This window comes from Carya illinoinensis, chromosome 11, assembly GCF_018687715.1.
Source record: "Carya illinoinensis cultivar Pawnee chromosome 11, C.illinoinensisPawnee_v1, whole genome shotgun sequence".
Lineage (NCBI taxonomy): Eukaryota > Viridiplantae > Streptophyta > Magnoliopsida > Fagales > Juglandaceae > Carya > Carya illinoinensis.
In genome coordinates, this window is record NC_056762.1 from 15,743,640 (window position 1) to 15,757,390 (window position 13,751).

Sequence of the window (13,751 nt, forward strand, 5' to 3'; positions counted from 1 at the left end):
AAACACGCAGCAGATAAACAAGGTCATATAACTAAGTACCAAAATTTTTCTATGTTTAATACAAACCCGTTCAAAACATACATAATAAAATATTACAAGCCACAAATATTGTTTCAACACCAAACTACAAGGCATGACACTTCAAATCAATACTCCGGCTGAGCCGCCTCCTTGAGCTCAACCTCCTCCTCCTTCTCGACCTCTGCATCAAAATCTACGGTATCAAAATGGTGCCGCAGGTAAGTAAAGATCCAAATGCGATAAAAACATATTAAAATTCAAACAATATGCATGAAAGAATGCCAAATGCACATAACCCCATAAAACCACATTTTTATTCTCACGCATGCCAAAATCCCATTTTGGCCCAAAACATTCATTTAAAACCAATCTTTGCCATTATCTCAGATAATGGCCCAAAACAAGAAACCATCATTTTTCCAGAAAATGGATCACAAAGCCTCAAACGTAACCTCGCCATTTTTCCTAGAAAATGGCCCGTATCCAATAACCAAAACCCGTTCCAATTATTGCATGCATCATGATCTCCCCTAGGGATCATCCGCACACTCTGGCTCCTGTGTCACACCGCAGGTAACGACTACACGTGTGACACCTAAACGAGCGATGCCCAGTACTCGCGCCCAGTGCGTACCTAGACCAGGCCATCCTCTAGTCCCCGCCAGCCTAGGAACCACGGAGTCGACATGACAGTGTTACTGTATTGTGCGATTCGGTCGTCGCCCAGAGACAACTCAGGGGATGTCACTTAGTATTATCCACTCCTGAGTGACCAGAGGAGCTCCACCGAGATAATACACCATCCCGGCTTGGGGTCGTGATACACACGCACCCGAAAATCCGTTTACACAAATAAAATCAAATTTTCTCAATTTAAAATATGCACATGAATGCACCATGTAATGCACACTTCAAGACACAATTTAACCAACCAATAACAAAAACAACAAAACCAAGCAACTCCGTCCTCGATCCATCCGACCCCCGACTCCTCGGACTTAGTTCGGAATTAATCAACCAGTCAAATAATTTATTGAAAGAGTAAAATATATTTAAATCTAAAATAGAGTTTAGAAAATATTTACAACACTATAAGGTATTTTTCGAAAGATCACGACGTTGCAAATGGCGGAGAAAAAGTAATGTAACAGTATATTTTACACTATGGCCGTAGATTGTAAATTACCCACTTTCGAACGGGGACAAACCAAGACTTGGAATTGATAGGGAATGGTCTAGAGATATTTATGAAGTTAATGGAAGTGAGTTTTGGCCGTGGGTGGAAGTGAAAATGGCGATGGAAGCGAAAAAAGAGCAAATCGAAGTTGAGCTAGTGGGAGCTGTTTCGGCAACGGATCGGGGCCGAAAATGGGTGGGTTAGGACAGTAAGAGGTAGGGGATGAAATGGTGAAAAGATGGTGGCCGGAGGTGGAGCGACGGCGGCGGAAATGGCCAAAAGTCGTGCGGCTTAGATGGACTCTAGGTGGCTAACGGCGGCACGGATGGAGGTGAGATTTGGTGGGGAGGTTCACCGGCCGGAAGGGGAACTTTCTGGGTGGTTGGTGCCGGCCACGTCGCCGGCGAGCGGCGGTCTGGGTTGAAGTGCTGAACGGCAACGGAGAGAGGGAGAGAGGGAGAGAGCGCGGGAGAGGGAAGAAAGAAGAAAGAAAAAGAAGAAAAAAGAAAAGAAGGAAAAGGAAAAAGAGAAAAAAAAAAAAAAAAAGAGAAAAGAAAAAAAATATGAGGGAAAAGAAATGAGATCCAACCCTCACCTCCGGAGTCCAAAAACTGAACCGACGAAAATAAATATAAAAACTATAAAACGACTAAAATAAATTAAACACCACATTAAACTAAAATAAAACCAATTAAAATACAATAAATTAAAATAAAAGAACTAATATATTAATTAAATTAAAATACTCTTTCAGTAAAAATACAAGTAAAAACAGGATATCAAAACCACCCTTACAATTTAGCACTGTAAGCAATGACTAAAAGAACTTTACCTCTGTTTCCTTTCTATTCCAACTCTCGAGAGAACAAAAAGGGAGAGAGAGAGAGTTTTTGTAAGATAGGAATTTGGGAGTTATTTCTTTTGTACTATATATTTTGAGATAATTATGTATTTATTGAAATTTTGTGGAGTTTCATTTTTTTTTTTTTAATAAATTGGAGTTCAATTATGTTTATTCGGAGGAACGTATTATTGAAATAAATGAATTTTACATGTTGAAGTTTTTCCTACATCATTTATAAGAGTCTATACTATTATTGTTAGAAATTTGACTTGAGTAACCGGAATTCATTCACTGAACCTCCGGATGGAACGATCATCTAGAACGAACATTTTATTCTTCTTTTTCTTTATTCATTACCGTATAATATAATAACACAATTAGAAAAAAGAAAATGCTAGTCCTCCAGTTGAGGGCTCCCGCTGAGATTTTTTTTAAAATTTTTTTTATTTAATGATTAAATAAGTATTTTTTAATGATGTTGTGAATTTAACAAAAAAATAAAATAAAATAAAATATTCAAAAAATGCCTGTAAAAAATAAAAAATTAAATAAAAAAGGAAAATACCTTGCATAAAATGCACTAGCAGAAGCCCCGGGAGTTTCCGGCGGTAGAGTCAGCCGAAAAAGAATAGCAGTCGGAACATTTTTACATAACAGTCAAAATCCAAACGTGCCTCATCTTTTCGGTCGAGGCGTCAATTAAAAGAGTATACAATAAATAAAACAAACGCATTTTGTGTTCAGAGTTTCATCACTGTATTTGACCAAAATTCGTCCTTAAAACGCCAGGAACAGAATTGATGCATTGTAAGAATTTAGAGTGCAGCTGACCATTGACACCTCCCACTATGCAAACCGTCAAAGATACATAACATATAAACACAGTAAATTTCCAGCAAATGCGACGAGTGCATAGATCCATTTTGCTACATATGTAACACATCACTCCAAGATCACCAGTCATCGCCTCCTTTTGTAACACCAAGAATAACAGCCAGGGTAGCAAGGATAGCCTGCACATGGAGCAGTATCACAAAAGTGTTAAGACGTAGGGCCGATGACTCTTAAGACCAGCCAATGCAGCGAAGTGTGACTATGACACCAACCAATGGTAAATATTTGAATTCTAAAGTAAAGAATGTTGGTTTGGGGTAAAACCAACCAACCCAAACCATTGAATTCTAATATCTGATTTAACAATTAAAGGAGGTGTATAGTGCACAAAACAACACGTTCTTCTAAACAGTTCTCTCTTTTGATCCCTGTATGTTATTATTAAACACCATCTCTCCCGAAGTTGGAGAAAACAAACCTTTCTACAAATTGAAACCACCTTGGCAAAATGCAACTTAAATGGTAGACGAAAGAAGTGGATATGAAATGGGATTGGGGAAATTCTAAATATATATTAGTGGGCAAAAAAGAAAATTGTTAATATACTCCCCTAGAAGATTGTCACGACCTGATCTAACTATAGTTGCAATCCCCTCTAACAGTTGTTACCACTATCAAGGACAGTTTTGGTTTCACAAACTTTTGAAACCATCTCATCTCATCTCAACATCCAAACACCAATTTCAATTTTTCAATTTTTCAACTTTCTCATCTAATTATTACCTAATCATTACAATCTTCCTAAATTTTCAAACAAAGCACAAAAACAATTCAATGTTTTCAAACGTTCAAATTAAAATAATATTAAAAAATTATATTCTAACCCTCTTTTAACTTTATAATTTTTTTATTCAACTTTTTCTCTCCATTCCCAAAACCCCATAAAAATCTTAACTCAAATAATTTCACTACTATTCACAAATTATCTCACAATTATTCACAGATTTCTTATCTCATTTATGTAACCAAACGAGGCATCTATATTTATACTTTCCCTATGTCAATTCTCTCTCTTTTACCAAGCTTTTAAGTTTCAAAGTAAAGCCTTACCTTGGGCAAGAATCCAAGTCTGACCTGATCAGACTAATAAAGATTTGACCTTGAGCTTGGGAGATAAATCCCATCAATGGTTCTAATCACGAGATATTTATATTGATAATTTAGCATTTTAAAAGAAAACATAAAAGCAAGATCTCCAATATATACCATCTTCATTTAAACTCAAGCTGAAACTGAATTTAAACATTGCTTCAGTATATATGCATACAAGTGTTGTGCAGCAATAAATTTAAGGATATTCATCGAACTTAAAAGAAATATCTAACTATTTCTTTACATAACAGGCAGTTAATAGATATATGTGTGTGTGTGGGGAGAGAGAGAGAGAGAGAGAGAGAGATAGAGAGCCTGTAACAGGAAATCCACAAAACCAGAGGTAAACATTATTGTAGAATATTTTGTTTTTGATAAGTTGAAGATTTATTTTTTGATTGGGATAAGTTGGAGATTTATTGATAGAAAGAAATGAGTGAGACCATGGTACACATGGAGTATATAAGAAAAATACCTAGCTTTTAGGGGAAGAGGCATGGAAAGTAAAACTAGAAAGAAACGGGCAGCCATCCAGTAGCACAAAGTTTTGAAAAAAGAAAGCCCTAAAACCCACCATTGTTTTCTCACAACTATTGAATCGAATATCATTTCATTTTCACCATAAACATTTAGCATATAGGAAACCCTTCCACAATGTTTCACTTTGATGGCTATTAAAACGCACCCTTTCCAACACTTCAGACGTTGTACCGCACTATGAGGCATAATGCACATCAGTACAATTTGACGAGATATAATTCCTTAGGGCACTAGTTCTTTGCAGTGGAGTAAAAGATAGTTGACAGATTCCAAATTCCTCTTGCCCATGCAACACCAATCAAACACAAATAATCAAAAGTTCTCAAATCATCCAAGGTGAAGATCTTCCCTAAAGCAACTGTTCACATAAAAAATGCCACTCTCAAAGGAGTTTACTACGCCAAATATTCTTCCATGGGAAGTGGGGCGATTAAGGAAAGCTAAAGCATTGTATAATGATCTAACCTTAAATACACAAACATGTTTTTTGACTGGTATCTACCACCAATATCATCTCTACCACTCACCTCAGGGATCCAAACCATCACCGCAACAAAATGGAGATATTTGAACTCATGGTACGAGAAAAAAGAATCTACCAAGATTTGTCGGGATACAATACCTTATAAGTATGATTCTCAGCACGAGGAAAAACTTAACCGGTCAATTAGGATATGCTTTGATGTCAGTCTTTTCACGATGGCAGCAAAGACCTAAATTTTGAAACTTATTGTCTTGCCCCAAGCCCCTATTAGATCAGATTCAAGGGGAAGGCTCTCTATTGATGTAGCGTCACAATGGAAGGCCCAAGCCACATGGACTATAAGAGGACTGGTCAATGATACAATTGGAACCCCATTGGAACCATTATAAAGAGCAAGAACTTCTCCTTCCTAAACAATATGAGATCTCATACACTGCCTACATTTATCCTTATCATATGAGGTATCACAATCTCACCCTCTTAAATTTCCAACATCCTCGGCAGGTTAGTCCATTGTAAGTGGCACAGTTCCCAAAAAAAAAAAAGTGGCACAGCTCAAAACTCACATTTCTGGTTGAAACTTGACTATGATATCATTTGTAACATCCCAATAGAAGGCCCAAGCCACATTGTCTATACTTCAAAGGACTAGTCAATGATACAATTGAAGCCCCAATAGAACTATTCCTTCCCAAGCAATGTGGGAACTCATACACTACCTACCCTTATCCTCATCATATGTGATACCCTATATGATAAGAATAAACGAAGCTGGTGTAAGGCTTCCATTTAAAATGTCTCAAGAATATGCAAGGTATAGGACCAAATATCTGACAATTTGAATTTTTGGAATATTAGGTTTGAATAAATGATTGAGGAGTAAAAGAGACAGGGAAAGGATGTGATGGACAAGTATATAGGTTTTGCTTGAGGTACTAACAAATTTTGAGAACGGAATTTTTATAAGGATGGGAGATTGTAACAACCCGATCCAATATTATTAGGGATGAAATACGTATAAATTATTGGGCCTAAAAAATAGGTTTAATGGGGGATAGCCCATAAACTATCTATTTATTCAAAATTAGTTAGGGAAAGCACAATGGCGGAGCTTCAGAATTTTCTTTCACACACTTTATTGCTCTAGTTTTCTGCTATTGTGCTTCATGGAAATAATATTCACGGCTTTCTGGATTTTATTTCTTGATCCTAGAATGTATTTAGGTGTTATCTTGTATACTTTCTGTGTACATGAACTTTGCCTATTTCAATCATATCAATAAAATTTACCTCTTACTTATCAAAAGAAAAAAAGGACATGGTCGACCCCCTTCCCTCTAGATCTTTCGTGGTTTGAACTGCCCTCATAATTAATAGACCAAATTAATCTCTTGAGCTCCCGCTGTTCTTTTTTTTTAACCAGATTCTTGATCTGAATGTTTCCCACTTTGAGGGCAGTTAGTAAAGCCCTAAATTGTTCTTTGAAACCTTCACACTCCAACCCTACAAAACGCTGAATTTCCTGCACCTTATTCATAACCCAGTCTGAAACCGTATGCTGACATGGTGGTAAGGACTTCAGCAGTATAGGCTCCCCATCCATCTCATGATCTTCCATTGATGCCCACTGCAATGCCACCAGCATGTATCACTACATGATATGACACGTTGCACGGTGCCACGGACCCAAGCGTGGTTCACCTCATTTTACGGTATGTATGTACAGTCAATGACAATTGGACCGATGCTCACAGGTAATACTGGTCACTAAATAAGTGAAAGACAAGGTGAACAAATCATGCATGATTAATAGGAAATACATAGGGTCAGTCACTCATGCATCATGCTACATGAAATTCCATGAATTTGTTAATTCCGCATATGTTACGAAACATTGAAGTTTTTGCTAAAGCTAAATTAAGTTACATTATGATATGCTATTACTGAGTCTTCAACTCATTTGTTTTTTTTTTTATGTTTTAATGTCTCAGATGTTGATTGTGTGGACACAGAGCTGAAAGGTCAGGAGTAGATTATTTTCAGAGACTTGGACTAGAATAAGTGTCATTTCCCCAAGGATTTAGTTTATGATTAAAAGATTTGAATAAGTGATCACCACATAGAATTAGTTATGCCTTTTCATTATGTTTCAGCTTTATGTTATGAAAGATTGTTATGTTAAGTTAGTTAAGGATTCAATATATGAGGTATTTTCGTAACTTCGAATCTCTTTACCGAGCACTATGTTATGAATGTATGTAACTCTCCTAACCTACAAAAAGGGGTGTTACATGTTTCGTGCCGGCAGATGGCCTAGCCTTATCCCCTGCCCGTCTTTTGATTCTCCACCTGGGCTGGGCTACAACCTTGGCTTTTCCCTTAAATTGCCCTACGGGTTGAGGCCCAGAGGCTCAGCCCAACTCCATTCCTTTTGCTATCTGCTGCCCATCCCCACACGTACAGCCCTTTACTATCTGCTGCCCATCTACACGAGGAAAACCCAAGGGTTGGGGCCCATGCCATTGTTCATGCCCCATCTTATCTACATTAAATAATATTACTATCTATTAATCTTAGTATAACTGAATATTTATTAAATTATCTCTATGGTATGATTTTAATTAAGTAGAATGTTACGACACATTTTCTAGATAGTTTAGTAACGTCTAGCACCTCATATAGGTCACAAGCTACGAAGTGAGATTGTAGAAGCAGCGCTAAGAGGTAAGTAGCATGATCATAACCTTATGTGTGCTGTAAATGATATATTTTGCATGAAAAATGTGATGTTTACTTATCCTACGCAACAAGCCAATCCAAGGTTAGCCCCTTTTCATGAACCTCGATGAATTACGATGATATGGTAGTGAATGAGACTATGTAGGCTATGCTGATATGGATTGTTGTTAGAATGGATGATATGTTATGAAAATCACATGTATGCCATGTAATGTTTAGACCATGTTAGGTCATGTCTATGCTATGCTATGTAGCATAAGACTCATGTTAATATTGTAACACCCCAATGGAAGGCTCAAACCATATAACCTATATTCCAAAAGGACTAGTCAATGATACAATTGGAGATTGGAGCCCCATTGGAACCTTATAAAGAGCAAAAACTTCTCATTCTCAAGTAATGTGGGATCTCATACACCACCTACCCTTATCCTTATCATATGGGGTCGGAAATTTAAGGGGGGATAGATTGTGATACCCCCATATGATAAGGATAAGGATAGGTGGTGTATGGGATCCCACATTGTTTGGGAAGGAGAATTTTTTGCTCTTTATAAGGTTCCAATGGGGCTCCAATTGTATAATTGAGTAGTCCTTTTGGAATATAGGTCATATGGTTTGAGTCTTCAATTGGAACATTACAAATATGTCATGTTTAATGTTATGCCATGCACAAGAGTATGTCATGCCATGCACAAGAGTATGTTATGCCATGTAAATTCATGAAGTCAGCATGTTCACATGCATTATTAAAGTTAGTAAGAAAACACATGGATGACAAGCAAGCTTTAAGATTGGCCTTATGTTATGGGTGGATGTACAAGCAACAAACTTTAGCATGGTCCACCGCTTGTAAGCTTGATGTTTTGAGGTGACATGACTCAAGCATGTTTCACCACACGTTATGATATGTTATGTGGTGTCATAGACTCAAGTGTGGTTCACCATATATTATGTGATAACACAGACCCGAGCGTGTTTCACTACGTGTTATGATACATTATACGGTGCCACAGACCCAAACGTGGTTCACCATATCTTATGATATGTTATATACAATCAACGACAATTGGACCAATGCACACATGTCATGATGGCCACTAAATAAGTGAAAAACAAGTTGAATAAGTTATGTAAGAATGATGGGGAGATGCATGGATTCAGCTACGCATGCATCATGTTACACATATTGCCATGACTATGTTAATTCCGCCTATGTTACTGATGAATGGTCTAGATGTCATATGTATGTATGTCTATGCATGAATGTTTCCTAAATTAAGTCTAATGTCAAGCTAAGCTAAGTTTACACTATGATGTGCTATTATTGAGTCAAACATTTACTAACTGTTTTTATGTTTCAATGTCCCAAATGTTGATTGCGTGGATGCAGAGTTGGAGTGCCAAGAGTACATTAATTTTAGAGACTTAGACTTGAATATGTGTTATTTTTACAAGGACTTAGTTTATGATTAAGACATCTGAATAAGGGTTTACCACATAGAACTAGTTTATGCCCTTTTCATTATGTTTCGTTTTTTATATTATGAAAGACTATCATGCTAAGTTAGTTTGATCATTAAATAAATGAGATATGTTTTTAAATCTTGAGTCTCTTTACTGAGCATTATGCTATGAATGTACATGACAAACCTAACCTACAGGAAGGGGTATTACAAATTATTAATAGAGCATATCCTCACATGAAAAAAGAAAAGAAAAACTCAAGAAGAAGGAAGAAAAATGGGGGGTAGAAAAGGATGATGAGATAGAGAGAAGTGTAACTCACAGCCACTGTGCAAGCAATATATCCAGGTTTCTCCCGGTAGTCAATTCTGGAACACAGTATAATAAGGGCCCCAACATACCAGGGGATGGCAACAAGGAAGAAGCCAATAAGAAACCTTCAAAAGATAACGCTTTTCTCAGTATTAACAACTCATGAAATGGTACTGAAATCCAAAGATGACTATAGTGAACTAAGATATGATAAATATCTGAGAACATCATTAATAATTCCCAACATTCTATTAGCCTTAGATAGATGAATCTGAAAGGTAAATGCATGATTACAGCAATTTCAAGGAGCAAAGAATAGATACATAATCCCGCAAAATAAATAAATAAATTCTCAAGTTGACTGAGTGAGGGATTGAGGAAGTCTGGACACAACTTTTCAGGCACCTGAACACCCATATTGAGTAGATTCTCAGTCACCCAATTGTATTATGCACATAATCATAAAAATGCCAGCCTAAACTAATAGATTCTCAGTCTCAAATTAATGAGCAGATATAAAAAAGCCAAGGAAGTCCTTTGTCAAAATAAGAGTACTTGTTAGACAGTAGCAAGCCTTGTGGACGCTTTGGCTCCCTAGAAAGGGTGGGCAGAGAGACAGAGAGAAAATTATTTGTACCCAAATAAAATAGAAAGAAAAAAGAAAAAATCTCCAAACAATGCAGCACCAAACCCAACACAATGCTAAAGGATCTTAAATACTCTACAAAAGGCCGAAGAGAAAATTCAAAGCAACAATTAGGAAAGTCATAAAACTCGACAAGTTCCACCTCATCATTCTTAAATAATCATCTAATTTGCACCTAAATGTTTTCTCAGCTATATCAGTTAAACCATTAGTTCTAACTTCCTGGACATGCTAAAGTTTCTTGATCAGAAGGACACAACATAGGCAATAACGTCCAGGAGGAGGCTCAAACAAATGGACAAGGTTAATTCCAATTAATTTACTAATTTTGGGGAAATATATGTAAGTACTTATTGCATGCGATAAATATTGCAGCTCTTACTTTGTGGGTTTAATATTTTTATACAGTGATTTGGATCTGATAGAAGTTAATTTAGAAATTTTGATGTTGAGAATATTACATTACATTGCTTAGAATACACCAAAGAAAGCAAGAACTTAGTAAAATCTAAATTAATTGTCAGTAATTTTTCAGCGTTTCTGTAATGTAGAATTTTCTGGAATGTAGAATTTGTGTAAATATACCTTATCTGGTAAACATTTAAGACCTGAACCCACGAATTAGCAAATGGAAATTTCATATTTGAGGATAAAAATACAAACCCCTATCACAAATTCTTCCTGAATATTATGTTGATGGAATACTTAAGAACCTATGTTTTGATAAAAATCAAAGTAAAAAACAAACCATGATGAAAACTTACAGAAACCAGCCAACACCAATACCACAGCAAGGAAGGCGGCGCTCTCTCACTGGTGTTCCCTCAGCGATTGCATAACCTTGAACAAAGTTAAACACATTCAATAGTATAAATATAAAAACTCAACTGCAAACACAACTGACAATTTAAAAGTCATGATGGTTATTTTGAGTAATGAAATGATAGATATTGATAATATTAACCCATGTAATGAATCTCAGGTTATGGCTGATTGTAATAGATCTGGTATAAGGACTCATGTAATGGCTGAAAGCCATAGTACTGTTTAATGCAATGAAGATATCAAAAAAAAAAAGTACATAAAAATTAATCAACTTTTTAATAGCTGTTAAATTACAAACATCAGATAGGATAATTAAACTCCAAAATCTCACAAAGACTTCAACCAAGTCGCAAATTTCATGTTAATAGACTCCAACGGAAACATTACAGAATGTAGAAGATCAGCAGTTCCTCTGTTTTGTACTGGTTGGCGTGGCTAATGTAGTGCATTTGATAGCAGAGAAATACTTTTCACTAACCTTTTATGGAAATTTAATTTTTGTTCGATTATTTCTCTGCTGATTGCATAATAACCAGTTACGTTTTAATTAAAGCTCACAAAACCTATCCACTTCACAGGTTTAATTTAAAATCATCCCATGTTAGTTATTCATTTCATTACCACGTTTAGCCTACAACCCCAGCTGATTGGGCGGTTTTACCCACAAAGAGCCCAGCCCCATCACCCTGGGTTGGACATAATGAAGGTAATGCCTTCTTGCACGTTGATAACCAAACACAATATCTGCTTCAAGTATAGTTGTATGGGTAGACACAAGTTAATTTTTTCGTAAGTTATAGGAATATTATCAAAAACCGCAGAAGTATGTCTCTCTCTCTCTATTGATCAGGTAAAAAAAAAACTACAACTATAAATATGTAATAATTTTCATGAACAAATAAGAATGAAATACGACTCAGAAACTACTCGAATTCAACACAACCAAATCCCAAAAATTCATTAGCGAAGAAAAGAAAAGGAAGTACCCGGAACGGATTGATATCCGTGAGCATAGTACTGAGGAGGATAGGACGGAGGAGCGGAGGGCTGGAAGGCGCCCGGCGGAGGGGCAGGCTGAGGCAAGCCGATGACGGGAGGCGGAGGAGGAGGAGGATAGTTGGGGACGCCTTGGAAGGTGCCGTACTGAGGCTCAAATTGTTGATGCTGAACATGTTGATGTTCGGCGGACACGAAACTGTTCTTTTCTTCCTTGCCCATATTATCGTCGGGTTATTAGAGTCTGATTGATTTTCTATCAAAGATTTTGGATCCCCTTTTAAGAGGATCCCGCGTGGAAAACCATCATCTCTACGACACATCTTCTACCTTAACGTGCGTAAGCTTGCAAGGGGAACTTCGTGCGAATTACAGTTTAGACCGAGAAAAAATATATTTGTAATCACGACTGTTGCATAGTCACGTAATTATTTTAAAAAATATAAATAAAATATGAAATTTATTAAAAATAAATTAAATTTTAATAATAAAGCTCATTCTTTCTTAAAATAATTACGTAGTATTTATGTACTGTACGATTATATATAGAATTACTCTTAGACTAATATATTAAATACCATTTACCATTTCGATTAAGGCATTAAAATAAAATATTTCGATATTAATACTATTTTGAAAGTCTATATATAATAAATTCATTATATATAAATTATATTTCAAAATAATATCAATACAAGTTTTAAAAAGTTAAAATACATTTATAAAATTCAATAATACTTTTAAGTTAAGAAAATATTCTTCAAATATAAAAATTGGAGTGAAAATTATGAAAATATCAAATTTTTACATTAAATACAAAAATTCTCTAATTTCAACTAGTACCAATACGGTTGGTACACTAAAAACTAGCCGATTTTAATCAAAATGTACCAATATGGTCGTTATTTGATTCGGTATAAAATAGGTATATTTTTTATATCTGTTACTATTCTGATATAAGAAATAGTGACTGATACAGCCAGTACGGTACGAAATTCAAAACATTAGTTTAGACTTGATTAGATCGTAAATTAATTACAGCCTTACAAGTGGCATCGATTGGCCTTCCTAAGTCTTGTAAAGTACAATTTATTTTGTTTTTAAGAAAAAAAAAAAAAAAGCTTTATTTTGCACGGTAGTAAACTAAAAAGAAACTACTAATCCACAATTTTTTCACAATTATTTAAAAAATGTTAATTTTATAATTAATTTAAATTTTATTTAATTTTGATATGTATGTATTTACAAAAAACAAAATTAATATTTTATTAAAGAGTTAGGCTAAAGTTGTTCAATAATGGTGAATTGTTTCTTTCATGTTGCTCACAAATTACACTTAACACCCCTGTCCAATATTATAAATGAAATGAGGATAATTTTATTAGGGCCAAATTAGGTTTAATTAGGCCTGTGCAAACCCTTCGTCCAACATCCTCACTCCGATTATTACTACGATGAAGTTAGAATATTTGAAATTTAGAGTCAGAGTCGGAGTGGCTCTAAGAATGAATGACGGAGTCGAAGTCGGAATCAAAGTTCAAAGCTTTATAAAGCTCCAAACTCCAAATTTAAAAAAAAAAAAAATTCTTGATGTAAAATGACGCGTGTTGTTTTATATCTAGAGATAAAAATTAAAAAATTAAAAAAAAAACTAAATGACACCATTCAATTTCATGTGGAACGACGTCGTTTTGCTTCACACGGGAGTCTAAAG

General features: G+C 35.5%; 1 protein-coding gene across 2 annotated transcripts; it reads right to left on the bottom strand.

Moving 5' to 3' along the window:
• Positions 1-2,663: 2,663 nt before the first annotated feature.
• On the bottom strand, positions 2,664-12,358 carry LOC122282084 (60S ribosomal protein L18a-like protein). 2 transcript variants are annotated; one of them, XM_043094016.1, is made up of 5 exons: positions 12,028-12,358; positions 10,981-11,056; positions 9,581-9,695; positions 6,581-6,679; positions 2,664-3,055 (listed from the first exon to the last, which is right to left on the bottom strand). In XM_043094016.1, the coding sequence occupies exons 1-5, from the start codon at positions 12,257-12,259 to the stop codon at positions 2,996-2,998; spliced, it is 582 nt and encodes a 193-aa protein (XP_042949950.1). In that variant the 5' UTR covers positions 12,260-12,358; the 3' UTR covers positions 2,664-2,995. The 2 variants fall into 2 exon arrangements, with proteins under 2 accessions (XP_042949950.1, XP_042949951.1); XM_043094017.1 differs by lacking the exon at positions 6,581-6,679 and having other exon boundaries at positions 12,028-12,348.
• Positions 12,359-13,751: the final 1,393 nt, after the last annotated feature.